Below are 27067 nucleotides of genomic sequence, written 5' to 3'. Positions count from 1 at the left end.
TATATATATATATGCCGCCCCCAAAGTTACTGATACTTAAGTTTTCCACTTAATTTATCCAGGATAATGGGATGGGGACAGGGAGGTGACTGCAGCACTCGGAGTTAGTTACTGGGTGAAAGACAACAGAAAAGAATCATCAGGGTGCTTCAGTGATCCATGGCCCAGGGCCTGACATCAATTCTGAGTTCTGAGGTGCTATGAGAACACCCACCAGGAACGTCTCCATCATCCTCCTGAACCCCTTGCTAATTCTTCTCATCTCATAAACTATAAAATTATGAAAAATGACATTGAAAGATGTGGTCCAAATTTGTTTAAAATCACTAAATGATTATCGATCACTAAATTTACCAACAGAACCATAATTTAGTGTGTTTGATAAAATGTAAAAGGGTGGTTAGAGCCGGGCATGGTGGCATATGTCTTTAGTCCCAGCACTCGGGAGGAAGAGGCAGGAGGATCTCTGTGAGTTCAAGGCCGGCCTGGTCTACATAGTGAGTTCCAGGACAGCTGGGACTACAGGGAGACCCTCTCTCAAAAAGACTGGAAAAAAAAAAGGGGGGTGGTTAGAAATAAAAGGATGTTTAGAAATTTTAAAGAATGAAAACATAAATTTGTCTTATTTATAGATGGATAATCTGTACTATCAATATTGATGATCACAGAAAATACTATAATCAACATCATGAAAGAAATTTTTAAAAATAACCATAAAAATAACAGAATAATTGCTATATTTAGAATGAGGACAAGTCATTCCATAGCACAATTTCTAAAATATCAAAAGGTTGCACTAAAAACAGAACTAGAAAGGAAATGTACTGTTAATAGACTTTTAGTCTTTGGTTCACCTAGAATATGGTAAGACAAAAACAAAACCAAGGGGCAAAAAAGCCGTAAGCCCTACTTAAAATCATAACCTTAATAAAACTTTAAAACAGCTCCACCAATTTTGGTGACTGTGGGTAACAGCAGTTTTCAGTTGGACGCAACACTTTTTTTGCTCACAAAAGAGGTTGAGATGTTGCAACCAAAACCAGATGGGAGTCCATTTTAACTTTAGCTTGGCTAACCTAACAGTCACTGGCACTTAACATACCCTCTTTCCCTTCACAGAGAAAGGGAAACTGAGCAATGGCCTTGATTTGAAGAATGTAAACCTCTCTGTCACTTTGGCTAAATATCATCAACACTAAAGCGTCCTGAGGCAGGAAATAGGCAAAGGAGATGGTGGAAGAGGGAGGGGAATAGGCTACACGTTCAGAGGAGGAATTATGCAGACATTCACCTGCTGTTGTCACGATCAAGACATGGAGAAGTGCGGCTGCAACAGAATAGATACTTTAGCACAGAGAAGGAGTAAATCAAGTGAAATATAAAGAATGAAATTAGAAGTGACATTTGACTGAAATATATAATTTATATACTAATACAATATTCATTGAAAAAGAATGGAAATACAAGTGCAATATCACTCTATGCAAATGCTGAGAGAGGAAGAAGGTATGGGAGATCTGTGGCTACTCCCAGTTTAGGAAACTGGGGAATTCACACAATCACTGGGTGGAAATGTAGTCTCGGTACAGGCTTATGGCGACACTTAGCAATACTTTTAAAAATATGCAAATACTTTTAAAAATAAGAAAACATAAAAAGCACAATTTAAAGGAAAGCTTCAGTGACAAGCAACAGTATAAAAATATAAGGGAAAGTAGATAACATTGATTACGTACTAGTAGGCAATAGAAATCTATGCAAACATAGTCTTAGTTCTTCCCAAGACATCATTGTTTGTTCTAGGACTTGTGGTCTTCCTCACTGAATACATTATGTCTAATCCGACTTTATGATTCTACCCTTCACTCCTCTCCTACCTATGAGCCTGCATCTCCTTAAAATCCTCCACAGGGTAGTTCCACCATAATTCCCTTGTGTTCTCAACATTTGCTGACATATAAAAGTTACACATTTAATGAATCAGAAATCAAATCTTACAAAACAGTTGATTTGTTACTTTATAAAACACTTTTCTCCATCTTTAAGAGTTTACCTTCATGAATCTAAAAGAACTCCCAGGAAATTTTGAGATACATGAAACCTAAATTAACAGCTGGAAGTGCTTACATAAGCACTTACATTGTCACATGAGCTTCCTCGTATTTCAAATAGTCTATTATTTGAACAAATAGCTTCAAGACATATGTAAACAAACTTTACTTTTTAAAGAAGTGTAAAGTTCACAACAAAACTATCTTCAGCATGTTTTAAAAGATCACTGTTTTATGAACTTATGTCACTGTAGTACATTTTAACACCTGGTGAGTTGGCACTTAATTAACAGCTCTTGGCTGCCATTACACACTACAAAAGGCTTTTGGAATACCAATATACAAAGTGCATTACAAAATTCCCTATTGGTAGGAACTGCCTTACGTTGACAAATTAATATGCAATTATATACGTAAGAATTATAAAATTCAAATTTTTGCCCTAAATTTTGTTGGTATGATCATGACTCGAAGGTGTGAAGTACAACTGTTTCTTAGTTTCTTAGATTCAGCATGACTCAGCCAGAAAACTCTTTAAATAACCAAACAAAGTATGTCTCTCATTTTTCCAGATGTAGGATGTATCTACTCCTCTGCCAGGGATATCTTTTCAAACATGAAGTAGAAGGAGAACACATCATCAGTATTGATTAGTGATAGAAGCTGCAGCTTTAGTTAAGCTAACTACTAAATTTAATAGAGTATTATACACTCACACTTGTGCCATATGAATAAAAAACTATCTTTACTATTCTCTTACCAGAAATACCTAATCTTTACATTTGAGCAGATTAAAGCTCAGCTCCTTGAAAAATATCTAATAGCTACTACTCAGAAACCTGGTATATAATGAAACTAAAAAAATCATTGTTACAAGATATGATCTGATGGATGTTACTCATATCCACTCACATGAAAGTCACTTTCAAATATCACAACATTTGGAATCCTTATATTTTCAAGGATAATTTTCAGTCTCATTAGAGTCATTTGTAGCATCTGTTTGCTTGAATATTATGGCAGAGACGCTGCTAGATGGCATTACCTAGCAGAAGCAAGGCCACATTGCCATCGTGAATTGAAGTACATTGATATTGCCATTCAGAGGATTCAGAGCCATTTTGTTTAATTGATTTTCAATTTGTGAGAAACGTGGAATGTGTATAGAGAGATTGTATAATAGCCATAATCTTTTGAGTACTTATTGTTTCTAGGCAAATTTTAATGATTTTAAAGCATTTAATCTTTAAAATGCTCTGATAGGATTGATAATATAATACTTATCTTACAGATAAGTAAACTAAAGCTCAGAGATTTTTTCATAATGTGCCAGTGCCACATACAGAGTATCTGTCTCAAGAGTCTGAATTCTACTCAGTCAGATACCAAGGCACACTCTTAACATTTACCTCCGGCACTTGGTCTCCTACTTAAAAGACTACCACACGTGTTTTCTAAAGGTTAAGGTGTTAGATCTATCTTGTCTACTTTCCTTAGCAACTGGCACACAGTCTAGTGATTTGTAGAATTTAACTAATGTATGAAGAACAAAGAAATAAGTAAATTTAAGATATAAAGAACATTCCAGAGAATCCCTAATAATCAAGGTATTACTGAGCAAAGATTTTTCCATTTAATCATTTCAATAACCTGGACTCACAGAAAAATACCAATGTCAGGAATCCAAAACAAAGATTCTGATATAACTGGTCTGGAATGAGTCTTTGACATTGTTATCTTTAAAGCTCCCAGGTGACTCCAATGTTCACCTAGTGTTATAAATAATTGAGAGTTGGTTTAAGTGTTTGAAATTCAGAAAAGTTGGTTTACTGCAGACTATAATTTTGAGAGTCTAAGTTTAACTGATTGGTCTTTAATCATGGGATGCTGCTGGTTCATTGTCAATTGTCAACAATGATTAAGCAGTAATTATTGCATGCAGGTGTTATTTTGTTTCGTCAAAAAGTTTGGATATTGATGCACTTAATGTTAAGGATTCCTTTTTGAATGTTGATAATTTATTTTGAAAACCAAACTATTACTGTAACACTCAACTTTAAAAATTCAGCTATTCAGTTAATTATATTTTACCTAAAGTAATATCTTTACAGGGCAGAGTCTGGATTCTTCTCTGTTGTCCTCAGTCTTCAACCTCTTTTCCCACCTACTATGTGGGAAACAGTAGCAGAGGGTGCTGTGACAGGTTTTGACTAATTTATAACAGAGATTTTGGTCTCATTTTACACTTTAAATACACAAGTAAATTTAAATGAAGTTTAATTTTTTAAATTCCTCTGAACGACTCTTGCAATTTCATATTCTATGGCATTTAGTGGGAGATTAGACTAAGAATTCCAAAATTTTAAAAAATATCATGGACTCCATCATGGAAAGAGGCTATTTTAAAATACCAAGAACAAGAAGAGTCCAGTATTCAAAACTGTTATAGAGATTACAAATAAGGAACTTGGGGTAATAATTTAAACCTAAGTATTCCATTTTGTTAGATAAAATATGGGTAGAACTTTTACTTAAATGAAAAAATAGAAGGATTTTATACATAATATTAACATATTATTAAAAATTACTAAAAATATCAGGGCAAAACCAAATAGAATACTATTATAACTTAAAATTCCTTAAGAAATATTTATTAGAGTTTTTTGAAATCTAAGGAAAACTGTAAGTATGTTTGGGAGTAGTATTCGGTCTTGCTTTAAATTTTGGTGAGTTATAAGCAGGCAGCAGGCACTCTATGAGGGGCATTAAGAAGACACCTGAGAAACTGACTACCTGAATGTGAACTTCTCTTTATATTTATATCCTTACTTCAGTGTATGATATGTGTATCTATGTGATTTAGACTCCTGTAACCAATATTTTAAAAGCTTTGATATTCTGGGAAAGGTGTTTATTAAACACCTTTCAATTAATCTTAGCAAATTGAAATTTTCTACGAAGTAACTAAACCAGCCTCTTCTTTTTAAGATATCTTAAACTTGCACCAAGGGACACCTGGGTACAAAAGCTTAATCAAATAGGCCTTAACATATATGAGAGAATGCATAAAATCCAGTGGGGGCGTATGGAGGGTTGTGGATGGAGTCTAAATGTGAATAAGATCAATTGTAGGAAGTGCAAAAAACTCAGTAAAATATGCATTAAATATTTTATTTATTATTTTTATGTGTATGAGTGTATTACCTGCATGTATGTAAGTGTATTCATGTTGTATGCAATATTCTCAGAGGTCGGAAGAGGGCATTGGATCTCCTGGAACTGGATTAAGGACAGTCATAAGCCTCCATGTGGATGCTGGAAACAAAGCCCAGGTCCTCTACAAGAGCAGCCATTGCTTTTAACTACTAAGCCCTCTCTCCAGCCCCCTTTTAAGATATCTTAAGGACAGTATATGAACAGTAAGGAAGCCACTAGTTAGTTAGCAAGCTGTTGGATGCAATACCATGAATTATCTTAAAACGATCGTTTTTTATGTCAAATTCAATTCTTTTTGCTATTTCATTGCTGTAGATGGACTGTGTTGGGAAAAGCAATGTTATTTACAATTTGGAGAGGACATCGCTAACCACCAACTAAAGCTACTGGATAAAGCTGTTATTTTCATTCCCATCTCTTTTTACCTCTTGATTTGGATACATGATATTGATTTACTCACCCTGAATGAATAGGACTGGAAGAAAGAGCCACATTGTCTAAGTTCTCAGTGCCCCAGCTTAGACGATAAGAATTCTTTTCTGCCTCCTTGGCTAGAGTTGACACCTACACACAAAGAACAGTGAATTTAATTAAAACGCTTTGTTTCAAGTATAATATAATGAAATCTGAAAAGCAGCAAAATGAAAGATAATATTAGAAAACTTTCATTTAAAAGCATAAGCACAAATCATCTAAAATAAATGTTTCATAATGCATTTCCTTTTAAAATTTATTATTAATATAAGATTGCTCTAGTATAATTGCCTCTGAAGAGAATCAGTGCCCATCTGTTTTTCCTATATCCAATCTATCAAAAAGTGATGAAGTCATACCAAAAATTAAAATATTCTGGAATAAATTATCAGCCTTTTCTCATAGCTAACAACTTTCAATACTGCAAGATCTGTTCTAAAAGATGCCACGCATCTTGTAAATGCATCCTACCTCACTTTTTCTCATAATAAAGATTTTATTTACAAAACACAAATTCTTATATAAAATCTCCACAGAGGAATTCAGTACAACTAAGGAAAGAAGGTACATTATTTCAGAAAAAAACTGTTTGATGGAAAACCTAGTGAGTATTTTTCTAGAAAATTCACAAAATCTCTCATCCTAATTTGACTGCTAAGAAGGAATTTGGGCTCTCTCTCTCTCTCTCTCTCTCTCTCTCTCTCTCTCACTCTCTCTCCCTTTCTCTCTCTCTCATTTTTTTTTTTAAATAAAGCTTTCTCAGAATATTTGTAGCATCAGGAAATAGGAAAAGACTGTCCAGAAAGGAAAGATATGAAGGCAGAAAGTTGCATACCTGATGGCTGGGGATTACAACTGTGTCATCAATCAAAGCACTGTCCCTCAGGTAGGATGCATGGCTCAGAGTGTGAGACCTGTCGGAACTGAAGGATCGGAGGCTGGTAGGTTGACAGGAGGTCATGGTCATATATCAACAGCAGTGAAGGGTTGGGAGCATGAAATGAGCCGAGCAGGAGAATGAAAAAAGCATGCTGTTAGCTAAGAGTACAACTTCCAGGGGGACACAGGTCTCTGTGTGGCCCTATCTCTCTGTACAGCAGCTAACTAACATATTCTCTGGCTAACATTCAATAGCAGGGGCACAAGGGAATCCACAAGTTAAAATTTGATACTCCTAATCTGATTCGTTTTCTTCTCAGAAATGATTGAAATCAGCAGCTGTTATTTACTGCAGTACAAGAAAATTTACACAAAATAATTCCAGGATAGATTTCTAAAATCTATTAATATTTCTTAAATGTTAATTTCCTTGCAACTAAGGAAAAAGTATTCCAGAGAAAGCAGACAGTACTTCAGAGAGCGGGAAGAGATGAGAGGAAGCAGGTCTTGTTAGGCTCTACTCCCCACCGTCTTCCAGACCCTCTACACTGTGGATGACTCAGTGTCGGTGCACTCCCCTGGAAGGTACAGCATGAAGTGAACCACGGCCAGATGCATGCTTCTGGCAGCAGTGGGGCTCCTCTTATCTATTTCTGGTGAGTCCAATAGCACTGTTAGTTCAAAGGAGAGCTACATCCTCTTTGCATGACTCGTGTGCAGTACAGGAGGCACAAAAGAGTGGTGGTTGCTGTGGGGATGAGATGTAAGTGCACAAGAAACTGCTTCTCAGCACCAGCCCAGGACAGATACATGCCAGAACAAAGAATAATTGCCAGTGGACACTGACAAGAATCAAAATGAGATTTAATCCTTGCTAATCTGTGCCTTATATTTTTGATAAATGTGAATTTTAAAGTTCTGTATAGACTCAACTGAGATAGCTAAAATTGTCCTCTGCATAGTTCATTCCTTCTTTATCAGTCTGTACAGCCAAAGGACATTATATTAATGCTTGCTTTTGAGTTTTTTTTTTTTTTTTTTTTTGAAGCTGTTGTTTTTAAGGATGGCCTGGAACTGTCAACCTCTCATCTATCCTCCCTCAACCTCTCAAGTGTTCAAATTACACGTATGAGCTACCATGCCTAGTTTATAGATTGGTATTTAATTAATAATATGTATGTTATATAGATTTTACACATATTAATTAGTCCAAGTATCTATGATTTGCATTCAAACTATTAGCTCAAAGACCACAGGGCTTAACAAAGAGACAAGCAAGCTTTCACAACATTATAGAAGCAAAAGCTAGAGAGATGGCTCAGCAGTTAAGAGAATTGGTTGCTCTACCAGAGGACCTAGGTACTGAACTCCACGACATTACATGGCACAGGTATATTTACATACATGCAGGCAATACATTCATATACATAAAATAAAAATAAATAAAAATTTAAAAATTACAGAAGCAAATTTTATACTTTTATCTAGTTGACATTTGGTCAGTGAAGCACTGTAGAATGGCAAGTTACCATATTTATTAGTAGCAACTTTTATTTTTTCAAATGCATCTAATTTTGTAAGCTACATGCAATAATTCTTATGAAGCATCAGTGTCAGCTTTGGTTGCTTGAGGCCATTATCGCCTGAGGTGTTTCATAGGAACACTTTCTTACATTTCATCAGTAGGTTTGGGATCTTCACATTTTAGAAATTAGTGACATGAACCAAAGAAATTTACTATTGACATTATATGCTCATTCCTACATAAATCTGTGTTTATTATAAAATAAATTTTAAATATGAATCAAAGCTTAGCAATCCTCAGTTATACCAGTTTTCAGAGTAGATTGAGGCTCTTAACAGAGGTGGAGGAAGCCTGGATGCCTTAGTAAATTAATGAGCTTGGGTTTGAACCCTGGCAAGAGGAGGCAGCTTAGATTATGACTGAATTTGAAGGTGTGGAGTTGGCTTTTTATGGTGGATTTCATAAGTGGGCCACAGACTGCTCAATCTTAACTTGACCTTGAATTTAGGCTGGAGTAGAGATTTAATAATAAGGAACTTTTAATTGAGTAAAAGTATGTCACCATTGTGGAATGAACTGTTGTTTTTACTTGGTTTAAATGACAAAGACAGCAGTGATCCATTTGGATGTGCTTTGTACCTGGCAGCAGTAGAGAGATCAGCAGTGCTTAAGTGATGTTCTTGTTTCCTTTTGAATTTGGCCAAGGGAAGGAAAAACATGAGAGGGCCAACCTTTTGAAATGAAGTTTGTGGGCTTAACCATCTTATGCCATTAAGTCCTTTTTCTACTTTGCTTAGACTTAATATGTACATAATCTTTAGCCATGGCTTTAGAATCCATATATTCAGACTATCACTTTATGTATGTAAAGGTGCTAAATGTATGTGAATCAAAATTACAAAAGAAACCACATATAATGACATTTGATTACAAATGCCTGCTCAGTTGCTAGGTAAAACTGACCCTTTAATGCATCAGTAAGAAAGAAGAATACGGGTTTCAAATGAAAATTTAGCTTGATGGGGCCACAAAACAGTAAATAAAAATACCTGAAATAAAATCAGTGAAAAAGCTGCCAGGATTGTATTATACCTAAACTTTAATAGAAGGTACCAGGTCTCAGTTACCACTCAAGCGACAATGACTAATCCTGTGAAGTCTGTCTCAAGAGCGCAGTAAGAAAGAGGGCACACTTTACACGAAGTGTAAAGTCCCATTCTGCAGTTAGTACCAACAATAAAGTTGAGTGTGATTTCCATCTCCCTGATAACCTGGGTCTGTCTCTCAACTGGTTTTGATCTCTTAGAGTTAGAGAGTTTCTGGTGTTTTTATTTATTTTTGTCTTTCCTAAAATCCTAAGAGAGGGAAGATGAATGGAAGAAGCAGAATGACATGTAGCCAAAGGTGGTTACAGAAGAGTACAGGCACTGGGATATGTAGACAGACAGCAGAAAAACTGGGCAGAGAAGAGAGGAAGGGAAAATGAGTTAGCTGGTGCAATGTCGAAGTATTTTTTAGGGATCTTATTCTAGCTTACTGTGTTTTCCACCTTCTAAAATGCAGATGGATTATTTAATCAATGTTTATATTTTTTAATTTCCCCCTATGACATCACAGACTCTATTTAAATGAAATACATATAGCTAGACCATTCCAACAGCAGAGGAATAATGCTATCTGATTAAATAATAACTAGCTTATAGAATTTTGAAATAATTAAAGTCTCTAGATTATAAACTGTCTACCATAACATAAAACACTGTGAACAAATTTAAATATTTTGCAACTGTTTTCAGGTTTTATTACATCAGTGCCTCCTGTTCAGTTAATACACTTATAATAATATAGCCAAAGAAATTTAATTTTACTTGCTCAACTACAGGGTTATCAGTTATAGATGTCAAGAGGGCTTTTAGGGACTCAATTCAGACTATGGTACAAGTGCCTTATAGACTTCAATAAGAATAAAAATTACTAGCTTAGCAAACTATATTTACTAGACATTCAACGTATAGAATTTCAAACACTACTGAACAAGTGACTATACAAAAATTTCAATGTGTTTGTTTTAAGAAGCATCTTTAGTTTGTTGTTATTTGGTGTTTTCAGTTGTATTTGGACAACATTAAATTTCAAGCAATAATAAAATCAAATGGATTGAAATCCAACTGATCAGAATTTGGTTGTATTTTTGTCCTATACCTATTAAATTTTATGTATTTGTATCCTTCTGCATCTATGCTTATTTTAGGCACCAGAATAATTTTTCTAACTTCTCCAGGTATCCACAGATATACATAGACCTACATAGATTTGCTATGGGGAAGCCATTCTTGTGTTTTATCAACCATGGGGTGGTACTGTGACAAGCCTGGTTCATGTGGCCAACTGTCAACCTAATAATAGATTCATCTCTTTTAGCTCCAATGACTATTGAATTTAGCATAAAAATGTTAATTTGAGAATAAGTCCATAATTGTAGAATGTAAGCAGCTCCTGCCAACACACACACACACACACACACACACACACACACACATGCACTGTGAGCAGTAAGCAGGGAAATATGGATGAGTCCAGGAAGGCCACGGTTTCATGCTGTGTAACACCTACCTGGGAATAGTAAGTAGTATTGAGAGCATATCAAATGAAAAAATAATGAAAAAGTGGTTATCAGAAAAAGGTGATATATTGCTTAAGCAAAATTAAAATAATAATAAAACAAGAAAACTATGAAAATGAGATGCTGCCTTTAGTTCTGTTCTGAAGTTCATGAATACATGTGGTGCTTTCAAAATGCACATATGTACTTAGAGAACAGTTCATATAATGTTTATTTCATGCTCCTGCCTTTATGTGCTGGTAAGATTCAAACCTTCTATGCCTGTTCTATGGAAACTATATTATAAATTGCTTCTCAACTTTAGTTTGAAAGAAGGAAAATGACTGAATCAAGTACTTGTCTTTATTTACTTATTTATTGGCTTTTTTTTTTCTTTTAGAGACAGGGTCTCAATATGTAGTCCCAGCTGGCCCAGAACTCACTACATAGACAATTCCAGGCTGGCCTCCATCTTACTGAGATCTGTCTGCCTCTGCCTCTGAATGCTAAGATTAAAAGCATGTGCCAGCTCAAGTACTTAGTTTTAAAAAAATTAATGTATATTTACTTTATTTTATGTATATGGGTGTTTTGTCTACATATATGTAAGTGCACCATGTGTGCAATGCTCAGAAGCCAGCATCAAATCCCCTAGAACTGGAATTATGGTTGGTTGTCAACTGCTATGTGGATGCTGGGAGCCAAACCCAGTCCTCTGCAAGAGTAGCCAGTGCTCTTAACCACTGAACCACCTCTCTAGCCCCTCAAGTGCTTGTTTTTAGTAATTAGAAACTATGCCAAAAAAATTGTTTTTTTGGCTGAGAGCAATAAAGCTATCCATAGATTACTGTGAATTCATACAAAGGTATAAATATTTTCTTTTGCTGAAACATAGTCTTTTAAGAATCTTAGGTTATGCTAGGCGTAGTGATATATCCCCTTTAATCCCAAAGCTTGGGACGCATGGGCAAGCAGATCTCTGTGAGTCTGAGGCCAGCTTGGTCTAAATAGTAAGTTCCAGGCTAACCAGAGCTACACAGGAAAACCCTGTCTAGAAGAATTCGAGAATTAGATGGAGGAGGAAGAGAGGGAAGGGGAGGAGGGGGAGGGGGAGGAGGCAGGGAGGGAGGGAGGAGGGAGAGAGGAGGAGGAGGAGGAGGAGGAGGAGGAGGAGGAGGAGGAGGAGGAGGAAAGAGGAGATGGAGCAAGAGGAAGAGGAAGAGGAAGAAGAAGAGGATCGTCATCTCAGGTTACAAGTCTAAATGCATGGAACATGGACTCTTTCAGCCCTTCTCCCCAACCCCCAGGGGGCTACTTTTCCTGCTGTATCCTGATCCTAAGGGCCATCCTCTACCTAAACAACCAACACCTAAACTTCTACTTCCTCAGCTATCCCATGCAACTAACTCATCACCAAATCTCACTAGGTATGTTCTTGAGACTTTATTTCCGAAATTCCCTCCATGACTGTGACCAAGGTTAAAGTTTAGCATTCTCATAACACCTCCAGGTTGCAACTGAGTGGTCTATCCCATTGTCCACTTTCCTCTGGAGTGTACCCTCTCTGTGTCAGTAGAGAGAGTCCTCTAAATGCAGGTGTGATTTCACACTCCCACTCCACTGTCATCCACAAACTAATGTCAGCTTTTGCTTATCACCTTGTTAAGGAAGGCTAAAATGCCCTCTTTGCCTCCCGCAACTATCATTGCTCAGCTCCCATCTCAATTTGGGTTCCTCTCCATCAGGAAGTTTGAACCTCAAGTTTGAAGTACTTCTGTGTTTCTTGTCCTAACCTCTTAGGCACTCTGCTAGGTTGTGAATTTAGTGAGCATATTTCATTCACATTGGTACCTGCAGAACATACCACAAAGCTTAGCTGAATGCGCTTACAATAAAAAAAAAACTTAAAAAAGAGAGGAAGGGGGAAAGAAAACACTGAGGAAGGGGCACCAATGCTCAAGAAAGACAAACTTGCTTTTATAGACTATCCATTTAAATCGATGACTTTCTTAAACTGTAAATGTGGGAAACTCAGAGAGTAGTTGATTTTTAAAAAAGTCAGCTTTAAACTATGTGTATGACTGCTGATGGAAAAGACATTTTGGTAAGTGGACAAACACACAGGTGACCCAGATTAGCAGTCATACCTCTGCCAGCATACCTGGAACATTCTTATTTAGTTTGCCTCAGAGAGTAGCAAGAACCAGTTGTACTACTTAGTAAGAACTGAAATAACATTAATCATAAAGTTCAAAATGTTATAGAGCACTTGCCAGATTTGTCTGTAAAAATGCTCCCCCTCCAGATTTCACTCAGATTGCCTCTTGTAAATTCTGTTCTGTTTTTATGACAAAGTTAACTCCAGGCAGTTTTCTTTTGCACTTCTTTTCTCTTATTCTTTACAACATTTTGTTCATAGAAATTACAGCACTAATAAGAAAGAATTAGAAGTCCCCACAGATTTTATTTGGTAAGAGCATATGCAAGGCAAAACTGTGAAGGGAACCAAACAATATAAAGAGAAGAGATTGGGCAGCATACAGTTAACCAGACAAGCTGCTTTGGAAGGTCACAGTAAGTTGGAGGAATGCCATGAAGTGCGTTGCACATAAGCAACTGTGTGGAGGTGTCAGCCAGCACACTGATCGACACCCCAACCTTCATCTTGAGCTTGTTATTCCAAAGCCCAGAATGTCCCTGAAGACAGTCAGTAGCCACAGCAGGACTTTGTACCTAGATAGTAGCTGGGGAAAAGCAGCTGGGAAAAGCATTTGTGTCCTGTGAGAAATCACGTACTGTCTTCTTCTTCTCATGCTGTAATTATTTTGCAAGGCCAATAAAAGAAAGAGCAAGAGGGCACTCGGGGCTCTCGCCCTGGAGGTGCTGAGCCCTCTGCTATCTTTGAAATAAACACTCCCTGTGTCTGTGGTTACTTTCCGGTCTGAACATCAACAAAACTGCCCTTGGAATTTGGCTAGAAAAAAGGGGCAGCTAATTAAACACACTATATTTAAAGGCAGAGAGCACATATTCATCTTGGTTCTCCTTTGCAGTTGTCTGGTTTTTACTACGTTATTTAATCTCTGTAGATTAATTTGCTGTTGTTTAAAATAGATATTTCTTAAAGCTGTTAAGAGAAACAAATGCGACAATGTGCTAACTGGCAACAGTGGTGAGATACTCATTAAGTGCTCCATAACTATGTCTATATTTTCATTATAATAATGTATTATAAGCCAGGCATAGTGGCACATGCCTACAGTCCCAACACTCAGGAGGCTGAGGCAGAAGATTAGAAATTTGAGACTTATCTCGAACTACAGAGCAAGTTCTAGGCCTACCTGGGCTACATAATGAGACTTCGTCTCTAAAAACCAAAAGAAAAAGATAAAGTAAAAACAACTTTAAAATGTGTTATATACACGTCTGACTGACATTAAATATGTTTGGTGAATACCTGTCAGATCGTGCTCCCTCCAAGCTGTACCGCAGGTAGTTCATGCCATCCAGGAACTGACTGCTGGGCAGTGAATCATCACCAAGTTCTTTGAGGTCTTCAGGCCTAAGATATTCTCCCCCATCACCTGTCATTGTGTCATCACCTTCAGATAATAAGAGGAAGAGGGAGCAAGTTACTTGTTGAATGTAGTATCAACAACAAATATGTTTTCCATTATGAAATGCATTCTAACAGGAAGAGATTGTACACCTGGGAACATTACAAGCCATGCATACATTTGCAAACGGGTAAAGTGTACAGAGGTAGTATTTTGGTCCATTTTCCTATTATACGCCAAGAAGAAATAATTATCTGAATTATAATTCTTTGAATACTTATCAACTGGCTTCATTTATTGTATATTTTATCATGATGACTGGTTTAGTTTAATGATTAGTCCAATGTATAGGCTACTTGAAATCTTTCTGTAGTTTCAATAATTCTGTGCCTAACCCAATACTAAGAGATCTTTTGTGAAATTGGCAATGTGTTAAGAAATGACTATTTCTCTAAAATAAATGGGATTTTTTTGGCATTAAACAAATATGTTTTATTGTATGCTTATTTTCCCCAGATGTTTTTTCTACTTTTTACAAATCTTTAGTTATTTCTGATACAAAGTAAAGGGTTTCATTATGGAATTTTCATTTATGTTTGTCATTAGACTTCATTTTTATTCTTCCCCTCCCCACTGCTCTTCTCCATCTCCCTCATAAGCCCTCTTCATGAGATATTATTAACTGTGTGTGTGTGTGTGTGTGTGTGTGTGTGTGTGTGTGTGTGTACACACAGGTCAAAGGAACTGGTTGTCTCCTTCTACCACGTAGGTCCTGGGGATTGAATTCTTGCTCTCAGCTGAATTTACCTGCTGAGCCATCTTGTTGGTCTCAAATATGAGTGTTTCAATAAAATATTTTGTAAGATTAAATGTGCACAATAGGAAAAGAACACAAAACTGGAAATAAATTCCAAAATGAATTCTAAGAACAAGACTACCAAAATCTAGCGATAGTCTGATACGGAGACAACCCTAAATCATTTTCAGAATTTTGCTAGCATTTGAGAATACAGTCTACAACCCTTTTGTGTGTGTGTGTGTGTGTGAAAATGTGATGGGAATAGATAAACGCAAAATCTATCACATGACACAAGCTGTGTATTATGGATCCCTTGAGCAAGAAGCCAAGCAAATTACCTCAAAATCTAGAGTTAGTTTGCATGCTCATAACTCTTTCTCTTTTCCTTACTCTGTTTCTCCACCCCCATGAATCCACTGAACTTGGCTTCGTAACACTGAGTCCTTAACACTACCAAACTAGGGCATCCTGTCCCTCCTTTGAGTCAGTTTGTTTTGGATGTCAACTTATTTCTCCTAATTTGCCATTTCCCCCCCATAATCTCTCAGCAGCCAAGGTGGTCACAGAAAACAGACTATTCAAAATGAGTTATTTCTTATTTCTTATTTCTCAACACTCAATAAAATGGGGCTTCCATTTTAGATTTTCTTATTCAATTCATCTTTCGACCTTGTCGTGTCTTAGTGGGGAGAAGGTTTAAGCAAAAGGAAAAGAGGGGAAAGCGGGTAAGGCAGAGTCTAGCTGGGAAGATGCCAAGTCTGACAGAGCAATGTGCTGCATTAAGAGCTGTATCTTGTAGAACTTGTGATTGAACATAATCTATCACTTTTTTATTATTCTGGTGACAGGCCATGGAACAAATTGAAAGCCTCTGGTCATACTGAGTTTATGAACTAGTGGCTGAGTGTTCCCTCCCATTCTCTGCCCTCTGATGGTTTGTGAGGGTGCATTCTGCCTCAGGCAGTTACTATGTTCAGTGTTATTAAAAGTGGGGCTTAGGAGTTTTGGAGACACTTGTGGCGGCCTGAGAAATATGTCATGATGTCATAATTATGGTTCAAAGAAACAAGGTCCCTAATCCTAGTAGTGGTGCCCAGAACCTAATCAAATACTGCCATTAGCTAGAGAGGCACTTGTCTGGGGCCAAAACTTGCTGATGCTGCATAAAATTTCCCTTCATATTATTTGCACATAAAGCCTGTTATGTGATATTTCCCATCAACAGTAGCAATTAAGAAGAGATTTCTGGAAATCTAGCTTCATTTCTGGAACCTTGTGCCTCTGACCTTGTTAAATGCTTTGTCTGAACTCTTACCTTTAGCCACCTTCTTTTGCCACTGACCCCCATGGAGGTCTTGGCCTTCCTACAGGTAAATCTTTCTTTTGGCAACTTTAGACTTTCTACATACTCTCTCTTCTTCTGTAGGAATGACTTTTATCAGTGGACTTAATCCAGACTAATGACTTAATTAATCCCTGCAAAACCAGGCACTCTTGGTTCTTAGGTGTGAGGGGTGGATGTCTCCTTAGCAACCTCAGTTTGGTACTCCACCCAAAATGATAATGAATGAATGGGGATACGCTTGACAATTAATATATCAAAGCACTTGAACACACCCACCAATTGGAAACAGTGGAAGTTGGGATGGACACCAGACCTTGTATGAATGTGAACTAAAAATGAAAAGGCCAGAAGTATGATGAGGATTAAGGGTATGGCTGAACTTGAATTTGTGTTCCCCAAGGAAGCTGCAGAAACCATTTTGAATAAATGATAAGAGACACAGTTCCTTCTGCATAAGGTAAGGACACAGGCAGCTCCATCTGCACAGGATGAGGGACCAGAAAGATTCATTGACACAGTTCTAGGAAATGGATGGTTCATAACTAGGGGAACTAGTGTCCTCTAACTCCGGCCCACTCTTAATTTAAGAGTCAGTTTATTTGTTCAGGTGATTGCTATGTTGACATAATAATAAAGCTCACACTCTTACTTTCATAATTAAGCCTATTAAACAGATCCTTGCTCTTGTTAATTGATTTTAGTAACTAATCTGTGACCAAGAGGTGACTTATTTGAAAAACAACTCCCCTTGATTTCTCTCCTAGTCTTCCTACTACTGTCTTAACTCTTCCACTCAGTTTTCACTTGCCTGAAGTAATATTTCTACATGACCTTTCTTATGTCCCCTATTACCACACATTATTAAGACATCAAGGACCTCTCATATACTATATGTGTTCAAATTTGTATCCACCCTTCACATCCTCCTATAATCCTGCACTTAAATTTTCTATAAGCATCTCACATTAAGTGGGTGAGAAACAACTCATGTTCTTTGTCCATTTCACCCCTGCCAACATGTTTCTCAGCAAACACTCTATATGAGCCAGTAGTGTCGCTATCTTCCTGCCTTTAGTCAGGAAGACTAGGAGAGAGGTGAAGGTCAATCTTAAAATAATATTTTGGATTAAGATCATTAGCTCTCCCATCTATGAGCTGTTGGCCAGAGGGGCCCTAAATGTCCCCAAAACAATAAAGGCCATTGCTAATAATGTTGGTTGTACACCAGAAGTGGACGGTAAAACCCTATTGCTGAAGACACCTCATGATGTGAGTGCAGGAGAGGGAGAAATCAAGCTTGGACTAAGCTGGAAACTCCCTGCCACTGGATGGTGGCTTTCATAGTGCCAGAAGGCAATATGCCGATGGCTGGGGGGAGAACTGTCCCCTATAATTTTGCTCAATGATGGACCCTGTGTGCTGCACTATCAACATGCCAAACAAGATGTTCCAGCTGGTGCAACAGTGGTTCATCTGGTGTATGTACAACCAGCAAGTTTTTGACTGGATATAATGCCCACTACTAGAGGTGGAACACACATCTGGTATTGTAGACCAAGCCTGTGGCAGGGAAGGATATAGGCCTCATTGGGGAAGCCACTGCAATTGTTTTGTGAGATGGATGTAATGCACCTGCTAAAGTACCATCCAAGCATCTGTGTTTATGCCCATAGATTAAGTTACTATAGCAGCCACTGTTTGGATGTTCTTGCTTCTTGCTGTTTGTGTTTTTATATTAGATGGAATCCCACTGGAATGGACCAACAACCCATGGAAAACAGATGATGCAGAGTCCTGAAAGTTCAGTGCCTTGCCACAATGGGAGAAGATCATCCCTCACCTACCACTCCCTCCAAGGCTCAGTGACTTTGGCGGAAGAGGCCGGAGGAAGAGGTAGAGTGTTAACTGGACATGTCCTCCAACCACTATGTGGGCAAGCTATAGTCATACCTCCTTCCCATGCTCATCAAGGAGTCAAGTGGGAAGTCAGTTACCCCTCTTACCCAATCAGTCAACTTTAGTTGCATGTGGGGTTAAGGCTATATAAGCTGAGAATGCCATAAGGCACCTCTCTCCCCATTTTGTGCAGCTGTTGGAAAGTCACAGGATCCACAGTGTGGATTTTCCAGCACAGCCATAAATGGGGGTGGGAGGCTACTCTTCTGTAAATAAACCCCTACCCTATGCTCTATTAGCAAGCCCAGTAAACTCGTTAGGATTTTAAAAAAAAAAAAAGAAGAAGAAGAAAAAAGAAAAAGAGAAAAAAGAACAGGGCTAATGGAAACCTTCATTTTTCCACCAAAGTTGACCCCATGTTGTCAAATCTTTTGGTCTTTGATTTCTTATCCCTATTTTTCCCCCTTGAACTTCATTGTGTACATATTTTTATGTAACCTACTTCAAGTTATTTCTGGAAAAATGTGTTAAAAATTGCTTCTCTTTGGAATAATTAAAAAATAAATTAAATTTTAAAAAAGATTAAATTTTTTACATATATGTGCATGTGTATGTGTGTTTCTTTGCAAGTGCCTGCAAAAGCCAGATGGGAGTATCAGATCCCCTGGAGCAAGAGTTACAGGTAATTGTGAGCTGCCCAATTTGTGTGGTGAGAACCAAACTTCCTAAAAAGCAGCAAGTGGTCCTAACTACTGAGCCATCTCTCCAGCCCTAGCCCTACCCTAAATGATTTTTAAAGGTTAATTTACCTGTACTCTTAACTGTCTTTTAAAAATGGTTGCATTATGATTACTAATATCTATATACATGTTTTTTAATATTTTACTTATTTTTATTTTATGTGTATGAGTGTATTGTCTGCATGTAGGTAAGTGCACCTGTGTCGTGCAATGCCCGTAGAAGACAGAAGAGGCCATCAGAGGCCCCTGGAACTGGAGTGATGGACAGTTGTTAGCTGCCATATACATATTTTTTTTTTAAATGTGTGTGTGTGTGTGTGTGTGTGTGTTTGTGTGTTTAAAAACACAGGATCCCACTGTTTTTCCCAGGCTGACCTTAAATATCTGGTCTTAAGCTATCTTCTTGCCTCAGCTACCTAAACAATGTGACTAGAGGTACATGCTACCATGCCTGGCTCAAGTAACATAATTTTTGCCACCCTAAATTATGGATAATATGACCATATTATCTCAAGCAATATCAATTTATATAGAAACTAATAAACTAGTTACTAACATGTTCATTCTACTTCGTGTCAACTTGCCAAGGAAATGCTTTCTCAAAATGTATATCCTAAAAAATATATCTCTAAGCTGGGCGTGGTGGTGCACACCTGCAGTCTCAGCACTTGGGAGAGAGGCAGGTGGATCTTTGTGAGTTCGAGGCCAGCCTAGTCTACAAAGTGAGTTCTAGGCCAGCTGGGACTACAGGGAAACCCTATGGGGAAACATTCTTACACTGTTCCTCAAACAAGGTAATTATGTTTGGTAAGTCTCGATAATAGTTACTAAATCATTACCAGCATAAGCAATTTATGGCTTTAAACTTACAAGTTAATAAAATGCATACATCAAATACACACATATACAATTCCACCACATTACACAAGCTGTTTCAGAAGAAACATTAGTATTAAACACAAAGATTTAAGGATTAAACAAGTTGTTTCTATCTAGTTAAGGAAAACAAAAGCAAAGAAAAGCATTTAATCCAAGTTCCTCTAATGGTACCTGAGTCACTAAGTTCTTCCCCATCAATAAAGTGGTCACCAAATTGTTTAAGAGCTGCACAACATATGAATGAGGATGAGAAAGATAATTCAACAGACCAACAACAACAACAAAAACATGCTGTGCATATATGGACGTTGAAATTTAGCTGGCAAATATTAGGCCACAACTCAGAATTATATTACATATTTGGAATTGCAGTCTTTGGCAATACTCTTACATTACTCATAATACAATGGTCCAACATTTGTTCATTCTTGACAAAAGTTTTATGCAACCTGATACAGCATAATGCCTATTGCTTTGCTAATAACAAAGCAACAAGTTAATTACAAATAAGAACATAAAGCGTCATCTTAAGATTTCATGTTGAAGAACCTAAAAAACATATTTACTATTTTTTATAGAGGCAATTAGATTTAGGCCTACTACAATCATTTATGGCAATGGTTTTTCAATGATATGCTGATAGTTTCACTAATGAAGGTTGTCTGTATACTCTGTGTGTGATTCCATGATCTTATAGTAGCATATTTTTAATCCAAGAACAACAGTGCATAGAAATTCAAAATATAGAACAACAACAACAACAGAAAGTCAGTCAGTATGGGAAAATAGGAATGCCCTGTTATTGTGTCTGGTATGGATCCCTACCTCTGCCCCAGGCAGTCCTCAGCATACCTGTTAGAAAAACAGATCTGATGGGACTTTGAAATCTACTACCTTAGATAACTGTATTAACTCTAAAACCATAGAATCCATCTTTTTTCTTAACTTAAAGAACTGTTTACTCATTTTGGAGTTCTAATATTTGATGTTGAGGTATTTTTATGCCTTTTCCAAAGTTCTTCTCCTCTGGATTTAAATATATATTCTGTACATCTGAACTAATCAGAAAGCAGATTTCTTTTTTATAAGTTTAATATTTTCAGAGAATTTTATACAATGTGTTTTGATCATATTCAATCCCCTCCCCAACCTCCATCTCCACCTTACTACTCCCTGTCCAATTTCCTGTCTTCTATTTTTTTAAAGACCTGTAAAGTCTTATTTGTGTCCCCAGATGTTGGTGTGGGTCCATCCCCCGGAGCCTGGTCAACCTATCCAGTGTCACACCCTTAAGGAGATCTGACTGTTCCTCCCCAGCAGCTATCACTTGCCAATAGCTGCTCAGCTGAAGTTGGGACCTCTTGCCCACCTCCCCTCCTCAATACTTGGATTTTATTTAGCTTGAGGTTGTGTAGGTCATACAGCTGTGAGTTCATAGAGTAACTGCCTCGCTGTCTGGAAAACACTGGAGGGTTTTTGTTTTTTTTTGTTTTTTGGGTTTGTTTTTGGTTTTTTTTTCTATAGTCATCCACCACCTCTGGCTCTTACACTCTTTCTTCCTCCTCTTCTGCAATGATCCCTAAACATTGGTAGGAAAGCTATGATGTAGGTGATCCATTAAGGGCTAAGTGCTCCACAGTCTCTTATTTAGAAGCAAGGATTTTTTCAATATACCACTGATGAAGAATAATTGAAAGTGTTTTAGGCATTTGAATGCAAATGTCTTATATAATTAATATATATATTCATAATAATAATTGTACTATCAGGAGGCTCTTTTAGCACATGGATAATTTCCATTTATTTCTCCTTTCTCATTATTATTTAATAAGATATTAATTAATATTATTAAAGATAATAAGGAGCAAATATGCTGACCTAAGTTATCTAGCTCTACAATGGCAAAAGTAAATATAGTGAAACAAAGGCAGAGGTGGTACTTTAAACATTAAGACTCTGCCATCCACAGCCCCGGCTACGTCCCTAAAGAAATGTTTAGTTTTCCTTGTATAGTAACATGATAGGCAATCACAAAAGACCAGATGAAATCTCACCCTCTTCATCAGAAACATCCAGAATCTCAGTCATTGTCTCAGGAACATTTAGCTTATGTTTTTCTGTGATAGTCTGGAAAGACAAAAATCATTAATGCTGAAGTTAAAAACAAAATCAAATAAAAGAATCATAGTCGTAGTCGTAGCTGTACTCAACAGCAGTAGCAAGTCATCAGACTTCAAACATCCTAGCTGCTCCATGTGTACATTTTGGGAATTTACTCTCTTTCATGAAAACTCTTTTTTTTTTTCTGAAGATAAAGGATCAATGATTCTAGTAACACTGTACAAGAGAAGGTTCATTAGTTTGAGTTCAGTAGTTTGAGTCATATTGAGAAAGCAAACTAATGTTTTCAAGACCTCACTAAAATGAACTAAATGATGTTTCCAGTTTTATAAAGAAGCAATAAACATATACAATGTATTAAAAACAAAGCAACTGGAAAAGAATCTGTAAACAACGTAGGCCACATAAATTATATGGATAGAAAATGTGACACATATCTTCTGGGATTAGAACTAACAGTAGCAATCAACAATTTTTATAGGGCTTCATAAGCTATGTTTCTAGTTTGTTGCTTACTTGACCTTCAGGGCACTCCTGAATGGCCAAGTCCAAGGTTTTTCATTCCTGATGTAGGATATAAATAAGAGACCAATGGTTGTGTGGCTTCAATTTCTAGCTTCATGACATTAGCTACAGAGGAAGTCCTCTAGTCTTGTTGTGCCTCAGTTTCCTTATTTATAAAACACAGACTGACACTTCATAAAATCGTTAAGAAGATTAAACAAAATGATATATATAAGAGCTCTAGGAACTGTACATAGCATAGGATAGTACACAATAAATATCAGCTAGAATAATTAATCCTCATAATTGACATTTTAATTCATCTTAGAAAATAAAGGCCTCGGAACTTTGTGGAAATGTATGCTAATTATACTCCAAATATACCACAGTGATTTTAAAAACAAGAAGGAATAAAAGCCAGGTACAAAAAAATAAATATCACACGATCTCACTAAATTTGTAGAATTATTTAAAAAGGATGATGTGGGTTGCTTAAAGGACATGAAATTTCAGCCAAATAGGAAAAGGACATTAAAGAAATGCATTCTAAAACATGATGATCATACAGTACTACAATGTACTGTATACTTGAAATTTTCTCTTTTATTTTTTTGAGACAGTGTCATTATGGTATATAAGGTACTGGGATTAAACTCTACTGTGGAGGTCTGAATGAAAATGTCCCCCATAGGCTCCAAGTGTTTGGACATTTTGTCCCCAGATGATGGCGCTGTTTTGGGAGGTTTTAGAAGGTGTGGCTATCCTGGAGGAAGCACGTCACTGGGGGTGGGCATAGAGAGTTCTTAAGCCTTGTGGGATCTCCAGTTGCTCTCTTGCTTCCTGTGCCTGCCTGATGTGAGAGCTTAGCTTCTGCTGCTCCTGATCCAGCTACCTCCAGCCACTGTGCCTCCCTGCCATGACAGACTGTGATTCCCCTGGAACTGTAAGCTCAAATAAATTCTTCTTTGTATAACTTGCTTGAGTCAGTGTTTCTATCACAGCAACAGAAAAGTGACTAATACATCTACTAACTGAGCGATCTCTACTCCTTATGTATTTGAATTTTTCTTAGAGATTTTAGTTATTTTCACAGTCATCCACAAATGATAAAAGTTTATGAAGTGATGATATGTTAATCAGCTTGATGTACCCATTCCACAAAGCACATCAAAACACCATGTTGTTGCACACAACATAGATTAGGTCAATTTATTTTATTTTATTTTTTAAATTAGGTCAATTTAAATAAATAAAATACACATACAAAAAGAAACCTCATAACTTTAAATATCGCCTAAACACTATTGAGTTTCAACTTCATATATCTAATTTCTGATTTGAAAATGTACTAAGTGCACTGCCTGACAGTTACAAGAACATTAAAAGACCTAAGAGACCCTTGGCCTAAAAGTAAAATCTCCAACTAAAGCACAAAGCCCAATGAATAGATTATCTAGATTTTTGTGCTTTGTTTCATAGATATTAAAGAATTGTTTCAATAGGTATGAAGACTAAATGACTAATTCTTTCTGAAAGCAGAAGAGACCTTCAACTGATTATTATACTGAGTAGTTATGAACAGATGTGCGTTAGGAGGACCTGAACTGATCAAATCAGTGTGCAATGCTTAAGATTTTAGTGGCCTTTTCAGAACAAAATTAAATATAATGGCTCAGAAGATCCTTTTTATGATAGTAAATGGGGACAGTCAGGGAGGCCTCACTTGCCAACACCTGCCACCCCTATGTTCATGGACTTGTGCCACTGGCAGGTGGGTCACACTGCTGAAGCCTCAGACATTTTCCACATATTCCATTTCCAGTCAGAAACCTTCTTTCCTTGGATCATCAGCTGTTATTTCCATGAAGAGATACTTCCTGCTGCTCCTCAATGAAGTTATTCATTTAACTCTGCTGTTGTGTATATTAGACACAACTATATATGCCTCATCTACTTCCCTGCCTCCTAGATAAGACCGGGAGTCATTTCAGAGGAAAAATGTTTCCACAGAACCTGGGCCACAGCAGGTAGCTCTCAAATACATACTGAAAAAATTGATATATAAAATGATGACAAAAATACACTTATGGACAAAAGTACACAAAATGACTAAATATATTTTCTTTTGGTCTGAATCTTTGTTAGAAGACAAGGAAGAAAGTGAAAAGGACATTGAGAGTCTCACAGTATTCAGAGGAAAGCACAACTGAAACCCACATTAATAAGTTTCAGCTTTTGTATATATGCTTCTTGTGATGTTTTAGTAAGACCACAGCTTTTGCCTCTATGAAAGCAAACTAAATACTGCAAGAAAGACAAAAGCAACCAACCAGTGATCTACAAAGGAGTAGATCATGCATAAATATTGTTAAATGAACAAAGATCTGTTATAATATGAATTTTGATTATTGCTTCAATAGTTCAAATCTGAGTTACAACTGTAGCTCAGGTAAATTATTAAATTATTATATATCATGGCATTCAACTCTACATGAATATTAGGGTTATTAAAAATATCCTAAAAATATTTTTGCTTTGGCCTGGTAAGATGGCTCAGTTGGCAAACTACCTGCCATGCAAGTATGAGGACCTGAGTTCGGATCCCTGGCACCCATGTAAAAGTGAGGTCTGTCTGGAAGGCAGAAACAAGCAGACCCCTGATGCTCAATGGCCAGGCAGCCTCACTGAATCAATGAGCTCAAGGTTCAGAGAGAAACCTGGTCTCAAAAAATCAGATGAAGAGTTACTGAAGAAGGTATCCAAATCCTGACCTCTGGTCTTTAAATGCATGCGCACGCACACACACACACACACACACACACACACACGTATATATCAGACACACACACACTCATCTGCACCCATTTGTGCACAAATCCATATGAACACATTTATATATTAGACACACACACAGTGTTGTTGCTTGAATCCCATTATAGAATAATTAAATCATCATCCTGGGGATAGGGTCCACCTATGCATATTTCTAAAAATTCCCAGTTAGGTATATTGTGCAACTCAATTTGAGATTAATTTTTCAGCATTGTGGAGACTGTATTAATTTTAGGAAAATGCCTTATATTTAAAATACAGGATGGCGACTGTATTTTAAATAATAATGATGTTACACTTCCTTTAGTATCTAAAGGTAAATAAAGTGATTTAATAATGTGAACATTATTTAAAAAAGGACCAGGAAGTCCTTTTTTTGTGGAAATGCTCTAAATTAATTGCCTTTCATGGTAAATATTTCTACAAGAAGATATTTTCATTTGAAAATAACCAATAGGGCAACTTTCTTAAATGATTGTGTGGTGATCTTGGTGTCTAGTTTCAGATGCTGGAAAGAGAAGCACACTTTGTACTTGCAACAATGCAATAACCCAGATGCTTTTGTTTGGAATTAAATGCTATCAGTTATACAAGCAAATACATACAGCAAGATAAAAAGTACCATGCATAATCATCTTGCTCACAGATATTTTTCTGTATAAAACTTGAAATGCCCTAAATGACAATGCATACAGTATGCATTTGACTTAATATATTCTCAACCATCATATACCATAAGCAAATATTTGTTGGATGCATATCAAATAAATCTTCCAACTCCTGGGGAATATAAAAGAAATGAATAAATAATTTTCTTTTCAAATAAAATATCCTCAAAACATTTGGCTGCTAAAGCATAAATAAGACTTTCATCAACTACCTTTAAATAATATATGGAAAACAAAGCTATGCACTTCTCTTTCTGCTGTACAATCAAAGATACTATAGTCAAGGTTGGAAACTTATTTAAAAGTTGAAATAAGAAGTGTGCTATGTACAAGTTTAATGAGATATAATTAAATCAATGCATTTTTATTGTTTATCATGATATGGGGAAAACAAAATAAAGTATACATGCTCTTACGATGTTTTTCAAGTAGTGGATAATATCTGGTGTTCTCTATGAAAAAGGTATATTAACTGACCTCAATTAGTCAATTGCCATCCCTAGTCGGTCACATACTAAGTCACCATTGTAAAGTGAGTGACCTTGGCCCTCATGTCACATTCCAACACACACATCCTTCAGGTGCCTTCAGGTCCCTGCAGGCTACACCTGTTTTTGTTTCCAAATGTATTTATGCCAATCATACTTGTTAATATAATTACTATAGTCAAATAAAATATTAAGTATATAATTGTTCTATAAAATCTGTCGTAAGTACTCTGGAAAGTCTCCACAAAGATGTCACCAAACTCATGTCACATTCCAACACACACATCCTTCAGGTGCCTTCAGGTCCCTGCAGGCTACACCTGTTTTTGTTTCCAAATGTATTTATGCCAATCATACTTGTTAATATAATTACTATAGTCAAATAAAATATTAAGTATATAATTGTTCTATAAAATCTGTCGTAAGTACTCTGGAAAGTCTCCACAAAGATGTCACCAAAATCAATTGTTGTCTAAATCGGTGTACTTGAG

At 36.7% G+C, this 27067-nt stretch overlaps 1 protein-coding gene across 29 annotated transcripts in view; it reads right to left on the bottom strand.

The window, feature by feature from the left end:
- The window catches only part of Ank2 (ankyrin 2), a 675290-nt gene that overhangs the window by 63439 nt on the left and 584784 nt on the right, over positions 1 to 27067 (bottom strand). For 27 of the 29 annotated variants that reach the window (XM_029563867.1, XM_017798338.2, XM_029563883.1 and 24 more), the window contains 4 exons: positions 22018 to 22090; positions 14205 to 14349; positions 6577 to 6679; positions 5728 to 5831 (listed from right to left, as the gene is read on the bottom strand). In XM_029563867.1, coding sequence (XP_029419727.1) covers positions 5728 to 5831; positions 6577 to 6679; positions 14205 to 14349; positions 22018 to 22090 — 425 coding nt within the window. The remainder of the gene's footprint in view (positions 1 to 5727; positions 5832 to 6576; positions 6680 to 14204; positions 14350 to 22017; positions 22091 to 27067) is intronic. The other 2 variants (XM_029563864.1, XM_029563877.1) reach the window with 1 other exon arrangement.

Source organism: Nannospalax galili, unplaced genomic scaffold, assembly GCF_000622305.1.
Source record: "Nannospalax galili isolate Female #2095 unplaced genomic scaffold, S.galili_v1.0 scaffold216, whole genome shotgun sequence".
NCBI classification, from domain to species: Eukaryota; Metazoa; Chordata; class Mammalia; order Rodentia; family Spalacidae; genus Nannospalax; species Nannospalax galili.
Note: the sequence above shows the minus strand (reverse complement) of the source record. Positions and strands in the feature narration are given on the sequence as shown.